Source organism: Leishmania braziliensis, chromosome 11 (assembly GCF_000002845.2).
Source record: "Leishmania braziliensis MHOM/BR/75/M2904 complete genome, chromosome 11".
NCBI lineage: Eukaryota > Euglenozoa > Kinetoplastea > Trypanosomatida > Trypanosomatidae > Leishmania > Leishmania braziliensis.
In genome coordinates this window covers 52,307-66,568 of record NC_009303.2, presented here as the reverse complement: position 1 = coordinate 66,568, position 14,262 = coordinate 52,307, and the positions used below count along the sequence as shown (strand labels likewise).

The 14,262-nt window shown below is 58.2% G+C and overlaps 4 protein-coding genes across 4 annotated transcripts; all 4 read right to left on the bottom strand.

Moving 5' to 3' along the window:
- Positions 1 to 3,769: 3,769 nt before the first annotated feature.
- Positions 3,770 to 5,779, bottom strand: LBRM_11_0160 (hypothetical protein; the record flags this gene model as incomplete). The annotated part of the gene is made up of 1 exon (XM_001562901.1): positions 3,770 to 5,779. One exon carries the CDS (start codon positions 5,777 to 5,779, stop codon positions 3,770 to 3,772), a length of 2,010 nt encoding a protein of 669 aa, XP_001562951.1.
- A 710-nt stretch (positions 5,780 to 6,489) lies between these two features.
- On the bottom strand, positions 6,490 to 8,721 carry PUF10 (putative pumillio protein 10; the record flags this gene model as incomplete). The annotated part of the gene is made up of 1 exon (XM_001562900.1): positions 6,490 to 8,721. The coding sequence occupies one exon, from the start codon at positions 8,719 to 8,721 to the stop codon at positions 6,490 to 6,492; it is 2,232 nt and encodes a 743-aa protein (XP_001562950.1).
- A 584-nt stretch (positions 8,722 to 9,305) lies between these two features.
- Positions 9,306 to 11,297, bottom strand: LBRM_11_0140 (hypothetical protein, unknown function; the record flags this gene model as incomplete). Its single annotated transcript, XM_001562899.1, has 1 exon — positions 9,306 to 11,297. The coding sequence occupies one exon, from the start codon at positions 11,295 to 11,297 to the stop codon at positions 9,306 to 9,308; it is 1,992 nt and encodes a 663-aa protein (XP_001562949.1).
- A 515-nt stretch (positions 11,298 to 11,812) lies between these two features.
- Positions 11,813 to 14,128, bottom strand: LBRM_11_0130 (putative DNA ligase; the record flags this gene model as incomplete). The annotated part of the gene is made up of 1 exon (XM_001562898.1): positions 11,813 to 14,128. The coding sequence occupies one exon, from the start codon at positions 14,126 to 14,128 to the stop codon at positions 11,813 to 11,815; it is 2,316 nt and encodes a 771-aa protein (XP_001562948.1).
- Between the last annotated feature and the right edge of the window lie 134 nt (positions 14,129 to 14,262).

Sequence of the window (14,262 nt, the reverse complement as noted above, 5' to 3'; positions counted from 1 at the left end):
TTTTTTTTGGCTGTTTTTCCCTTCTTTTTTGTTGCTGTTGATCCTGGCGGGCTGTGGCGTGGCGGGCCATAAGGTGGTGCCAAATCAGAAAGGGGGTGGGGCGAAACGCGGGGGCGCAAAACCCCCCGCAGAACAGGCCACCAAGTGTTTCCATGGCGGGGAACGCCCCCGAAATAGCGCCGCCCGAGAAGTGAACGGAAACTTCCAAAAGTGGTCCCCCTGCCCTTTTCAGACCTAAATCCCTTTGGCGATAATTTTTCGAAAGAGTGGTGGGCGCTTTGGATCTTCAAAGGAAAAAACCAAGGGGCTTGTTGACGTAAAAAGAAGAGGGAAAGAGAAAAAAACCGCCAAACAGTCTTTCGGGAAAACGCAGCGCAGGCGAAGATCTGGCTTCTCTAGGGGATGTCCAAAAAGACAAGGAAACCGTCAACGAGAGAGAACGGGATTCAATTGGCGGCGTGTAAAACCACAAAGGCTATCGAATGGCACTTGACCTTATAGTGGGCGGGGGTTAATTTTGTCTGGGCAAAAGAACTGGAAGTGGGGTGGGGGTGGTTGGTGGGATGTGGTGTTGGATTTGGGAAATTTACCGGCTGGGTGCCATAATTTTCCCGATGTGGAGATTATGGTCCCAGGTCGGAAAATATGTAATTCATCTGTTTTCTTATGAATTCTTACTTTTCTATTGTCCCTTAATTTTTTCTCCGATCTTAAAATGAAAAGTAATCACACCAAGTGGAGTTGATGCGGCCCGCGACGCAAAAACACCCACCTACCCAACCCTAGACACGAATCTCTCGGATGTCCGAGGCGAACCGGAAGGCCACAGAACGGCGAACCGGTTTCCCTCCGCGGATGCGGGGTGTGTACTCCGGGAACCGTGGGAGGGTGTGGGTGCCGACCGTGGCGTGGACGAACCGCATGTCGAGCCTACCAACGCAGGAGGCGAGTTGAAATTTTGCGGGTTGAGATTTCTCTTAAAATAAGCTGTATTTCGTTCAGGTAATATTTTTTCAAGTTGAAGATTTTTTCGTTTTAACAAAATTTTAAAACGTTTTTCCTTTTTAACAAATTTTCTCTTAACCCGTGAGCGTTGTTTCCTTTCCGCACATCTCTCTGATGGCAGGCGCCTGGCGCTAAGCTGTTTCTCCCTTCCCTAAAAATGGACCTTAGCGGTCTTCACCTGGGGACTCGTCCCCGAAGGCGCACGAGATGCACCGTTTTCAAGTCGGGTCTCGGCCCTGGTTTCCGCTGGTTTCGGACCCAGCGTCGCCCCGAGACCCGGTGTTGGTGAGGTAAAAATTTGAACCGCCACTGGTCAGGTGCGGGAACGGGTTGGGGCAGCACAGACCCTCGCGGACGACACGATTGAAAGCTAGTGGGCGCGCCCATCATCCACCCAGTTCCCCTTTCTTTTCAGCCCACCCTGTTTTTCTACTTTTGTGCGTTTGTAGTTTTGACTTTGTAGTTTCCTCTGCGGCATGGGTTCCCGGTTGTTCCCAGCGATACCTTCGGGTTCTGTAGCTTCCGTTTTTGTAGATTTGGCGACCGCAGCGCCGCCTGGATTCGTGTACGTGCGTCCCTGCGTGCCCCGCTGGTGCTGGCGCTTGTAGTTTGATTGTTTTTTCGGCGGCTGACCGACTCGTTTCCTTTCTTCTGGCGACTCCCCGCATGTCCGTTTGGCATGCCGCCCTCTGACCGTAATGAAAGGGCACCCGGTGGGGAGGCTTCCCCGGTACCGGTGCCAAGCCATAAGAAAAAGCACACAAACGAAGTCCAAGACGACTTGATGTGCACCTCACGCGACTGAACGCGGTAGAGGAGGCCGGTGCCATAATCATGACGCGGCGCCGCGGTCGTGGTTGCCTGCCTGCCTTGCCGCTTCCCAATGGGGTCGCGAAGACCCTCTCCATACCCATCTGCCTTCCACAAATCTTTCTCACTTCTCGCCCTTTATTTGTCTTCAAGAAATCAATATCTTCGCGAGCACCCTATCACACAGGACGGTGGCATTGGGCGAGGGGGGTGGAACAGGACACCAAAAGAAAGCACGGAGAGAAAGGGAGATAACCAAACAACAACCATACTAACATGAAGGAAAGCTGGCGAGAAGGATAAAATGGGCCGAGGCGCATTTCGCAGTGGCCACCGCTTTCGAACCAAAGGAGCTGCACCGCTTCCCTCGTGACGGAAAGGAAACGCTGCTGAGAGACATCTTTGGTGACAATGCGGCGAGGCGCACAGAAGCCCCAATGTATTTTCGGACAAGTTCGGCCCAAAAGAAAAAATTTGCGGCGGCGCGTCGCGCAAGGAACAGTGACAGCAAGGGACCGAGGGGGAACAAATGAGAAGGTGGACGCCAACAAACGCAGAGATGAGGCACCTTTTCGAGAGGTGTGTGGAAAATGCGCGTGGCGTTGGCGAAACTGGGCTGTTGGGCTGGGTGCCTGTCGGTCTTTTCGGGTATCTTCAGTTGAAAACTCGCCTTGGAGCTCCTTAATCTGTTTTGTCTCCACCGCGTTGCGGCTTTGGGGCTCCGTTTTGGGGGTTCCTTGGCGTGGTGTCGGGAGCCGCGCCTTTTCGTGTCAGGGGGTCTGGTCGGTGCGTTTCTGCTGGCGTGCCTGCGGCGTCATGGGCGTGCTTCGTGGATGCACCCGGCGTTTCGCCCGGGGGGGGGCGCCGCTCCTTGCTCAGGGGGGCGGCGTTTCGGTGGGCTGGCCGGCGCGAAGCTGTGGTGCGGTCCCGTGGCCGAAAGGCCACCACTCAGCAGACCCCGAGGCAGGCCGAGCGTTGGCAGCCAAAGGCGCGCCACATGACGCACTGGACACGGCAGAAGAGAAGGCATGGATGGGGGAAAAGGCCCGCAAGATTTTGCACCACCTGTAAAAGCGACCGGGCCCGAAAAACAGGCTTTGGAAAAAGTGGACGAGTAGGGGATCGAACCCTAGGCCTTCCGTATGCGAAACGGACGCTCTACCACTGAGCTACACGCCCGGTGTGGTCATCAAACGCTCTGTCGCCTTTGCGAATGGGACAACTCGGAGGTGGTTTTGTGGACTCCGGAAGGTGAGATGGTCGAGTGGTCTAAGACGTTGGATTAAGGTTCCAATCCTTTCGAGGGCGTGGGTTCAAACCCCACTCTCATCACTTTTTTCCCGCGGCTCGGATGCGTCCGCTGCGGCGATCCCAGGCCACTTCGAGTACGACCATACTTGAGTGAAAACACCATATCCCGTCCGATTTGTGAAGTTAAGCACTCACAGGCTCAGTTAGTACTGAGGTCAGTGATGACTCGGGAACCCTGAGTGCCGTACTCCTTTTTTCGTGCTCGCCATCCCGTCTTCCTCTCTGGCGGTGGGAGGGGGAGGGGGGGGACGGAGAAGCGGCCCTTTTGAGGCGTCTCGCGAAGTGTCGCTGTTTAAATGGCGGTGCGGGGAAGGGGGTTGGTAGGGCCTTTTGTGGGCAGAGGTGGTGGAAATGGTGCCGTGGGGGCTGGCTTGTTAACGCCAGTGACGGCGAAAGTCTCACGCTGGGCGAAAAGGGTCTGTGACGGAAAAGGCGGTCTTTTTTTCGGGCTTTAATTCTCGCGCTGACGAGCGCGGGCGTGTCGTCCATCAGCGCAGGTCTGTGGTGATGCAGGGGGTTAGTTTTTTGGGCGTCTCGGTGACGGAACGGGGAAAAACGTAGCGGCAGCATGTGGTCCCCCTCCACCTGCGCGTGCCCGGTTGCCGGAAAGACGCACGGCCATGTATGTGGTGACGCGCGGCGTCTAGAAGATGGGAATCACTTCCATGAGTTTGTCTAGCGCACCTTGACATCCAGCAGGAGCTAATGAGGATCGTGTGGACGACGGCAGCAGCGCGCTCACCTTCGCCGCCGTGGGTCCAAGAACCGTGTGCATCTCGTCTAGTGCATCTGTGAAGGCGGTCAGCAGCTGTGGGGACCCGGAGTCGAACGCAGCTACCGTTCGCATGACGCGCTCTTCAGCTGCGTACAGGCACTCGCGGTAGCGAGCGTTCCACGATACATTGTCCGCCACGCCGTACGGAATCATCACGAAAAACAAGAAGCGCAGCAGCAACGCGAGTCCTTCGCACGAGATGACGCGCGCCACGAGCACCGCTACGTTCTTGTGCGCACACACCGCTGGATGCGTCAAGAGCACCTCCGCAAGGCACACGGTCAGCTCTCCAACGACGGCATCTACAGCGTCGTAGAGACCCCATGGCAAGGCGGTGAAAACCTCGTCGCGGTGCGACACATCCAATAGTCCCTCATCCATGGCGGCGTGGATGGACCACAGAAAAACACCCTGAAGGACCTCCGTGTTTGTGCTGAGGGCTGTGAGCTCACGCGACGTCGTCAGCAGCCCCATCTGAGCCTGGCAGTCTCGCAGCAGCTGTGTGATAATGTACGGGACGACGGGGGTGTGGCCCAAGAGCATCCCCTGCACATACCGGGTGTACTGCAGTGACGAGCTGCGGCTTTCCTTGCGCACACTCAGCAAGTCTTTCACGACAGTCGACAGCAGGGACATTCGAACCTCGGCAGCGTCTGACTCCGCTGCCGGAGATGCGACCTTCTCCAGGTACACATGCGTGGACATCTCTACGAGCCCGGCAAGAACGGCGTGCAGCTGCGTTGCTGTGTCCCTCGCTGTGTCGCTACCTGTGGGGCTCTCCTCCACCTCCAGCAACAAAACCGCTTTCACCAGTCGTACATACGCGACGAAGAGAGAGGCGTAGTTGAGGGTGTTGCTGGAGAGGGACGAGACGGGCAGCGGGGCTGGGACATCCGCTTCTCCGTGCGGCACGGACTTCGCCACTGTCTGCAAAGCCAGCTCCCTGCACACACCTGGCGGCACCACGCCGGCATCTAGCACGCCGAGCACAACATGCAGCGCCATGTAAGCGAGCTCCGGCTTCTTGGTGGCGTCCCGAGGCTGTCCCATGACGGATACAACAGACGACAGCAACGACGTCCACGACTCGGTGGTGAGGGAACGGGCGCACGGGTGCTCCACGAGGGCGACAACAAAGCTCAGCATCTGGCAAAGCAGGGCCGCTGTCGTCGTTGGTGACAGCGCCAATGTCGATGTGTTCGTCCCCCGGGTAGACGGTTTTCTTTGTGTATCGGCGTTGCCGGACTGCGTCTGCGCCGCCTCCAGTCCGGTTATCCACGTGCACACGTTGTCCAGGAGTGTGTGGTTGGCTAACTCCTGCCACTGACGCCACTGTGCTTCCACTGCCGCTTCCTCAGCGCTGGCGACAAAGTATCGCAAGAGGGGCGCGAGGAGTGCTGCAGCCGTGGTGCGGATGGCCAACTCCACCTGGGCGAACCCTTCAGACCACGGCTCTGGGTAGTGTAGAAGACGCGTTAGGTCCAGTAGAACGCTCTGCAAGACCGCGTCTGACACCCGCGTGGTAGGCGCGTCACTGCCTCGGGGTTGAAAAGCGCGCACCACAATCAGAAGGAGTGGCGCATCTGGGGTAGGGAAATCGCTCAGCGCTGTCAAGGACGGCACTAGGCGGAGGAGGGCCTCAAGGTCAGCAGCTGACATTCGCACCTGCGAAGAGGCGAAAGCGTCGCGGTAGAGGGCGTCAAGGTCTGTAACCATGGCCCGCTGAAGGGGGACGCGGTGATGGTGGCTGAGCTTTGCCCTAGTGCTTCCTGGTGTGTCTGGTGTTTCGGGTGCGTACGAGTCGTAGGTGCTGCCGAACTGCTTTCGCAGCTGCTGGAGACGCTGCTGGAGCTGCGAGTCAGCCGCCGGAGCCGCCATGACTATTTTTTCCTCCTTTTGCTTAGAGAAGAGAGGAGGGGGTCTGAAGAAGGGGGGAGAGTGGTGGTTCAGCGGAGCACACGTCGAGGGTGTGGGTGGGGCCGCGTCAGGAATAGCGGGAGGAGGAGGAGGAGAGGAGGGGAGAGAGGGAGGTGAGGCAGGAGCCACAGCAGTCCCGTCCTGCTGCAGCGTGCAAAAGAGAGACGAGACACAGGAAAAAGGAAGTGCACGAGAGTTGCAGGAAACGAAAACATAAGCGAAAGGGCGAGCAGGAACACTCCAAGTCGATGAACAACAGAGGCGGAGGGAAGGGAAGAGTGCAGACGTGGAAGGAAGGGGAGGAATGAAGTGTTCGCCTGTAGTATCCAACGTCATTATCGCACCCACATCGCACGTGCGGAGACACACACACACACACACTCACCCACGCATTGCTTCGCTGTATGCAGAGAAAGTCACCTTTTCTGGTCTTCATGAACCACCTCGGTGGTGAGACAAGAGGGATAAGCGGCTCGAAGAAGCATGAACGCAATTAGTTTGCCGTCGCATTAGACATGTGACCCACAAATACACACCCACGCATGTGATGATGTGCTCACTCCTTACATGGAGAGGTATCTTAGTTCGGTTAAGCCAAACAGAACACACGTAAAGGCACAGGAGTGCCATGACACGCGAAGCACTTCACCGCCACTTCTGCTATATTGGTGTTACTCCGGCTGGGATAGCTGCGCAATCTGAACCACAAATTTGCCAAAGAAGTTCTGCGCCAAGTCGTTGCGCACCAGTGAGTTTGCGGAGAGACACTGCCGCACCGCCGACAGCACTGTCGGCTCCGCTTGCATCAGCCTCTGCAACACAATCGAACCGCACTGGTGGGTGGCAAGGGCGGTAAGGTTGGGCATAATCGTCTTCTCCAAGCACGTCTGCTTGCCACGGGCATCCATTCTGGCAAGCAGTGCACAGAGCAGGTGCTGCGTGCCTCGCTCCTGGGCTAACGAGAGAAACTGGCGCGACACGCTCTCGCGCACATCACGGCTGGCTTCGATCATCTTCTCTACAATGAAGCGGCCGTTCACGTGTGTCGACAGGGACAGGACGTGCGGTTTCAGCGCGTTGCACAGAAGTGTGTGGGTTGTGGGGTCCACCAGCTCGAACAAAGCGAACACCACATGTGACGCGTACGGACTGCGACACATGGACAACAGATCCTCACCTCTGGTCAGCTTCTGCGCCAGCAACGACGCTCCCGATTGGCCAAGCGCAGTGAGGTAGGCCGTCACGACCAAGTTGCCAGCCTCCGTGTAGACCAGATTCGACAGGTCCTGCTCCACCACGCCCTGGAGAAGGATGCCCACCTTGGAGGTCTTGCAGGAGGTGAGAGGCATGAGGCGACGCACCACGAGGCTCCCGTGCTTGTGATGCAGAAGGTCGGTGATATTGTGCCGTGTGACCAGCTGCTCCGCCAGGGCCTCTACTGCAGATTTCAAAGGGAGTTTCAGGGCAGCGTCGATGAGGGACAAGACGACGTGCACACCGTTGCCGTGCGCCGCCAAAGCAGAGATACCGGCGGCGCCTCCCAGCCCGCGCACCAGGCGTTCCAGCTGCTTCGTGCTCTGAGGTCCCATGGCTGGCAGAAGCTGAACCAGCGCCTGAACAACGAAGTTTGCACGCTTGTCGATCGCCATCTCGCCCAGGTCATTCCCAAGACACTCCAGTACGTCGCTAAAGAGAGCCGCCGCCTCTGTTTCTCTGCTCTCAGAACCCTCACCTGAGGCGGCGGGGGGAGTCAGCGTCAACAACTGCGTGAGGAACGCGGTGCCGCGCTTGCTCCGGAGGAGGTCAGTGATAGGGAGGCGCTTCAGCAGCTCTCGACGGGCGTCGGTGTGGGTCAGTTGAAGAAGCACCTGGCCTGACACCGGACCGTTAACGAGCTCCATAAGCTTTTCGGTGGTGATGTCTTCGCCAGACGCCGCATCCTCAGCGGCCGCGTCGCGCTGTTTGGTGCCCTTCCTTTTCGTGCCCCGGAGTTCTGCAGCAGGCGAGGTCGCACGAGTGGAGAGGGAGAGCACCTCGCACAGCCAGGCGGCCGTCGCCCGACCGTAGCTCTTCAGGAGCTGCTCGATGGTGCCAGCGGTGTGGCGGTCAGAGAGCAAGTGTTCCACCCCCTCGATGGTTGTGCTGCGCTGGCGCAGAAGGTTCAGAACACCCTGCCGCGTGGGATCTGAACCGAACTGCACGAGGGCGCTCATGACACGACACGCCACGTGGTGCTGTGGGAGGTGCTCGTTCTCTTCAAACTGCTCCAGCACGGCCTTGGCTACCGCCTCGCACTTGCTGCTATGCACTGCGTTCAAGGAGGCCAGGAGGGTGGAGACCACACGGCGGCCGCTGTCATCCTGCAGGATGTCCTGCAGCACCGTCATTGTGTCCTCGTCATCATCGTTGTCCACAGCATTCTCCCCGTCCTTCCCGCTGGCCGCCGCTTCTTCCACAACCACCGGTGCGTTTTGGGTCTGCAGCAGCGCCTCTGCAACGCTGTCGAGGAAGGCGGCACCTGCTGCGGGTGCCTCCTCGCCCTCCTTGTCACGCTTGCGCTTGCGCGTGGTAGACTTCGTCGATGGCGCATCTGTTGTGACCGCTGTCGTCGACTTGTTCGTCTGCTCTGCTGCCTCTCCCACCTTGGCGTAGTGACGCATTAGGGTGCACATATCCGTGCTGGAAGCGGCCAGTCGGCACGCTTGGGCAAACTGAGAAAGCAGAAGCGCCTGCTGTGTTTCGTTCGGGAGGGGTCGTTGCACAATAACCTTGTCCACCTTGCGCTCTGACTTGTCGATGCCATGGCGCCGGTCCCGCTCCGCTCGTGAACGCTGCATGCGCTCTTCGTGCTTCTGCTTCACCTCCTTGAAGCGGGATCGGGTGAACTCCGCTCTCTTGCCCATGATAACGACTTGGCTGACGAAAGAGGAAAGAGGAATGATGGGTGTGCATGCACTTGAGTCTTCTGTCAGTGCTGTGCGGATGCGGTTAAAAGGAGAGAAAACGTAAGACGGAGGGAAGAAGAGGCGGGGGAATGTGCAAGCAAAGATGGAGAGCGCGTGACGTATGTGTGTGCGTATGTTTGAGGAGGAGGGGGTGGGGGAGCGGGGAGTAGAATACCGTAGATGGTACATGTACTCCATCTATCACGGCATAAGGCGCGCACGCATGCATGTTTGTGCTTGATTCACATCACCGACCGCATACACGGCTACGCGCAACTTCCCTCAAAACGTACGTTTCAGCCATTGCTGTCGTGTTCTCTTTTGATTATCGAGAAATGTCAAGGTGAGGTGGGTGGGGAGAGGGGAGGAGGTCAGCATGGACTAGAACCAAAGCGTATGCGTGTGCGTCCGAGCTCCTTTGAAGGAGAGCGAGAGCGACCAAAGGAGAGAAGACGGTGCTGCCGTTCAGTGCGGCTCTTTCATGCGCGCGACACTTCCAGGAGGGAAAAAAAGGAGCAAAGACAACACACACACATCGTACGTCACTGCCCCGCCGCCACCTGCGTGTGTGGCTGTCTGTTGCTTAGCGTGGGAGTCTCTCCATTCGGATAGAGGGTGACGGCGTAGGCTTCGAATACATGCGACACCCACGCACTCACCACCTCCGCTGCCGCTGCCCTGGGAGAAAAGACCTCCGCTGTGAGTCTTTTCTGCGCCTTGGCATGGCGGTACTCCGCCTCCTTCACCCATGACAGGAGACATCGTTTGAGCTTGCCGAGGATGCCCTCGTTCAAGGTGCCGCGGTGGTTTTCCTCTTCTTGCTCTTCTCGAGAACGGTGCGCCAGTACATCGCGCTGGAAGGGTGCCAGAAGCTCCGAGAGCTGATTTGCGTATACCCTCCACGCCAGCGGTACCGTAGAGGAGATTGGGTCAGATATCGCGCCATTTTGCAGAACCGTCTGCTGCTGCACAACAGCATCAGCAACCTTGATCACATGCTCCATTACCCATGCTGGTAGTTGTGCCTCTTCTGCTGAGGCCATGGCTGTTGGTGGCAACCGAGCAGAGAGAGCGATCGCCATTGCCATTGCTGTTTGCTGATGAGCCACCACAACAGCGGCCAGGCGCTCCATGAAGGCAACGAAGGTGCCCAGAGACATCATAGCCATCATACTCGCCGGCGCTGCCATGCCACGTGTAGGGTTCCCAAGAATGCGGATCAAGTACGCTGTGGTGCGTGACTGAAGGGCTTCCAGCGGTGACCCGTCATCGACTGCCGCACTGCTCCCGCCACTACAGGCGTTGCTTCTATCCACGGCGGTTGTGTCGGCCGTACGTGCTGAGGAGGGCGAGAGAATCATCGTACGTAAACAGCAGTGCAGCCACTGATGAAGTTCATCAAGCTGATGGGTGGACAGGAGGTAAACGCCGCGTGTGATGTGACATACATCAGTGCCCCCTGCTGTGGTGTTCCAGTCATCGTGGTTGTCCCCCTCTACCTCCTGCTCTTGTCCTGGATCGAAACTACTCGCGCTGCTGCTGTTACTGCTATATGGTGTGTTCTCAGCCTTGTGCTGAAGGTCCATGAAGGCTGCCAGGAGCTGCAGCGCCAGCAGCTTCACTGAGATCTGGAGGCAGCGGCACAGCCGAGGCGGTTTCGCAGCACCACTTGTTTTCCCACCACACTCGGTGCGGCGTAGGTGCTCTTCAATAACCGCCATCACACACAGCAGCACTACCGAGGTTGGAATCTCTTCAACTGCACAGTAGTCAACTGGTGGCATAACACCTGCACTGCTTGATTGGGCGTTCCAGCGCTTGGCTTCAGCAGCCAGCTCCACACAGGACATGCGACTCTGTCGATGCAGCAAGGCAAACATGTCCATCCACTGCGAAAGTAGAGGTGGCGACGTGGCGCACACAGTTCCGGCGGTGGCATTATCAAGGCCTTTCGCAGCCCTCACAGATGGCGTGTTTACCGAAAAGTGACTCGGCGCGGCAGTCGGGAGACGCAGCGGCGGACACGTGCATGTACACCGCGCCACTGCGTGCAGGCCGTACGGTTGCAGGTATCGTCTCACCCAGTTTTGCTCTATCAGGTGCTCCACTGTAGGCACAGACGCGGTGGGACTGGTCGTGGCGATGGACAACTTCGGGTTTGCTGAGTCACTATTGAACGCGGTAGGCTTCGCTGCCACCGATACCGACGGTGCGCCGATTACGCGACTCGCTCCCTTCACCGCTTCCACCTCCAACTCCTTTTCCCCTCCCGGTACAGGCGTTGTTGGGTAGGTGGCTGCCAGTATGGCTTCGGTAGAGAAGCGAACGCTCAGCACACGAAGCGGGTCTGCTGGCTGCGCGACGAGTATTTGCGCAGTGGAGTCGAGAAGACAAGCGTGTGCCCACACATTCAGCGAAGCAGCAGCAGCGGCACCTGGACTCGGCCTGACACCGTTGTTGCTGCTAGTGCTACTCGGAGCACTACATCCTCGGTGTTGCGCATCGCGGTGGGCAGGGAAGGCTGGCCTCCGCATATGTGCTTGGGTGTATGAGGTGAGTGTCGTTGACTGATTTAGAAAAGTAGATCATGTGTGAAGAGTGCAAAGGAGAGAAGAGGAGAGGATGGGTAAAAGAACGTGAGATGGTGGGGCGATGATGCACATGAGAAGGTGATCATGTGTGTTCAGAGACTACTGTCTATCCAACACGCTGAGGTGAGCCGTGAATGCAGCAGAGCGATCTGGACTATTCACCATGCGGTCACAACCTAAAGGCACGCGACGTGCGCCCAAGCTGATACACGCACAAGGATGACACTCCTGTTTAGGATACCGCCCCTCCCTCTTCCCCCAACGCCAGTGCTGGCGTTTCCTATCATTTCACTTCCCTTCACGACCCACACGGTGCTTTCTTTGTTTTATTTGCCTTGGCGAGAGAGGTGATCCGTCAGTTCACGCTCATCCGTGGCCCCATTCCCCCTTTCCTCCTTTGCAGCCGCTGCTGCTGCTGGGGGGGGGGGGGTCGCCTAGGACTCCCCAGCCGTAAAAGGTCACATGAACCACCCTTTACCGCCACGAATGGCCTTGACGCTGCCAAAACGCGGCAGACCGTGCTCCGTGAGGGTGCTGAACTTCACTGTCGCGTAGAGCCCTGTGAGCGAGACCATCTTAGAGGGCCTCAGAGAGGCAGCCTCCTCATACGGTCCCTTGACGTTCAACTTCTTGTTGTTATTACGCGTCTTGGTGGGAGATGCGGAGGGGCTTCTATTCCGCATCACGTCGCGGCCCGCACTGAGGAGGTGCTGCAGCAGTGTCCTCTGTTGAGCGAGGGTCAGCTTTGGAAGGGAAACGTTAAAGACCAGTCCATTCTCAGCCAAGCATTGAAGTCCGTAGAAGCACACAGCCGCACCCGTGTCAGTAGTGGTGTCGTTCCTCATGGTATTCTTCCTCTCACGTTGTGGGGTGGCAGGAGTCAGCGTGGTCTCCCTGTCGCCACTGCTGACTGCTACGTCGGCGTTTGGCTTTATGAGGTATCCGAGTGCACGCGCGCGTGCTCGTGGAATGGACACCAGCTCCCGCGTTCTGGGGTTTGTCGACGGCTCCTTCAGCAGCGGGCGAAGGATGGGGTACTCGCGATCGTGATATGTAAGTACTTTGACAGCGGTCATTGAGCGCCACGTCAGTTTTGCGCTTTGCAAGATCGCCCGGCGGCCCATGGCTACAACATCCAGTACATCCAGCTCAGCATCAGTGAGGCCTGCATCAGCGGGCGAGGCGGGTTGCGCTGGTTCACAACAAGGAACATTGCCCCTGTATGCGCGCACCATCAGTGGTGTAGCTGCGCCTCGTGCAGTTCCGGTGTTTAGGGAGAGTAGCAGAGCGGCACGGTTTCGGGCGCTGCGACCACTCACTTCCCTTCCGCCAGCGTTTTTCCCGCGCAGGTGCAGACTTCGGCGAGTCTTTGTCGTCTCAGTGGCCCGCAGAAGCGGAGCGACCAGCGCAGCGAGCGTGCCCTTCGTCTTCTCCTTGAATTCGTATGTGTTCACCGGAGCGCGAATGACGGCGCCTTCGTAGCCCGCATTCAGGTACACGGGCAGCACCCGCTGCGTGGTGTCCTCGAGGGACGCCACGAGTTGATACGGGATGCGAGACACGAAGTGTCCGCCGTGATACGGAGCGATTCCGCTATGTAGGGGCTGCATTTGCGCCGCTATGGCTGTAGGCGTTCGCCAATCGCCAGCCGCGCGTGTCTTTCTTGCGTTGCACAGGGACGCAGCTGTGGGGCAGAAGTGCTGTAGCAGCACCGGCGACTCCATGGCGCGTGAGAGCAGCTCGAAGAGATAGTGCATGGTGCGGAGTCGATGCGAGAAGAGTGTCAAGTTGGGGACGATGCGCAGCTGCTCCACATCATTGAGTCGAAGTGCGCTGATAACGTCGCTGCGGACACGCTGGATCTCTGCCAAGACTCGCTGAGAGCCCCCACCATCCGTCACGGAGGCTTTGGTCGAGGAGTGAAGACGTGACACTGCTGAGATGGCGGTCGGCAGCGTGCGTGTGAGGGGGGCTAGCGGATTGGCGCACGGGCTGTAGGACGGAACATCGAATACGCAGAGGCGAGGTAGAGAGGGGACGTACTGCAGGACACCTTCCTTGCTCGTGCACTGGCTGGCGGAGCCGCGAAATCTATGGACAAGCGCAGAGACGGCGAGAAAGCCGCTATGGAAGGTGTCGGCTCTAGTGGGCAGAGGGCGAGCGCCGTCGGCATTGGAAGACGGCAGCCCAGTTCTAGCTGGTTTCTTCCTCCTACTATCTGGGGCTTTAGGCTGGCCTTGCTGCCCTGCTTGCGAGGCCTCCATGTCGGTCCGGTGCAGATACAGCTCCCCGTCGATGATGAGTGAGGCGTCGCCGCAGAGAGCCCGCAGGAGGCGCAGCTCCTCTTCAATCCAGAAGAGACCGTAGATGGGCCGTCCGTAGCGCGAGTAGCACGTCGTCAGCGGCGGAGACTTGCCCGTGGTGGCGCCCCTCTTCGTCCTTTTCTTATTTGACGCGTGCTGCGACGACGACAACGGCGGCGTTGTTGCTGTCGTAGGAGGGACATACGAGATGAGGCGCACACCGTCATGCTTTGGGGAGATGAAGAATGGGGCGTCGACACTGCTGCTGAACCATTTGAGCTGACGCATTTTCTCTGACTCGCTGTTATCGCTGCTGAGACTAGGCGCCGCAAGCGACTTTGGAGCAGCAGGGGTGCTGGTGGTCCCACCCAGCCCAGTTGCCTGCAGGCGATGCTCCAGTAGGTTGAGGGAACTGAGGGCCATCGGCATAAATGGAAGGGTGCGCGCCAGCCGGCGACATGAGTGCAGCATGGCTATTGGCGCAACACGATAAGTAGAGGGGAAGTTGAAAGGAAGAAGATCACACACACACACACACATGCACGAACGAATGGGCACCCGCAAAGTTGTGCGTGTGTGCCTGCGTGCGTCTTTTGGGAGCGGGT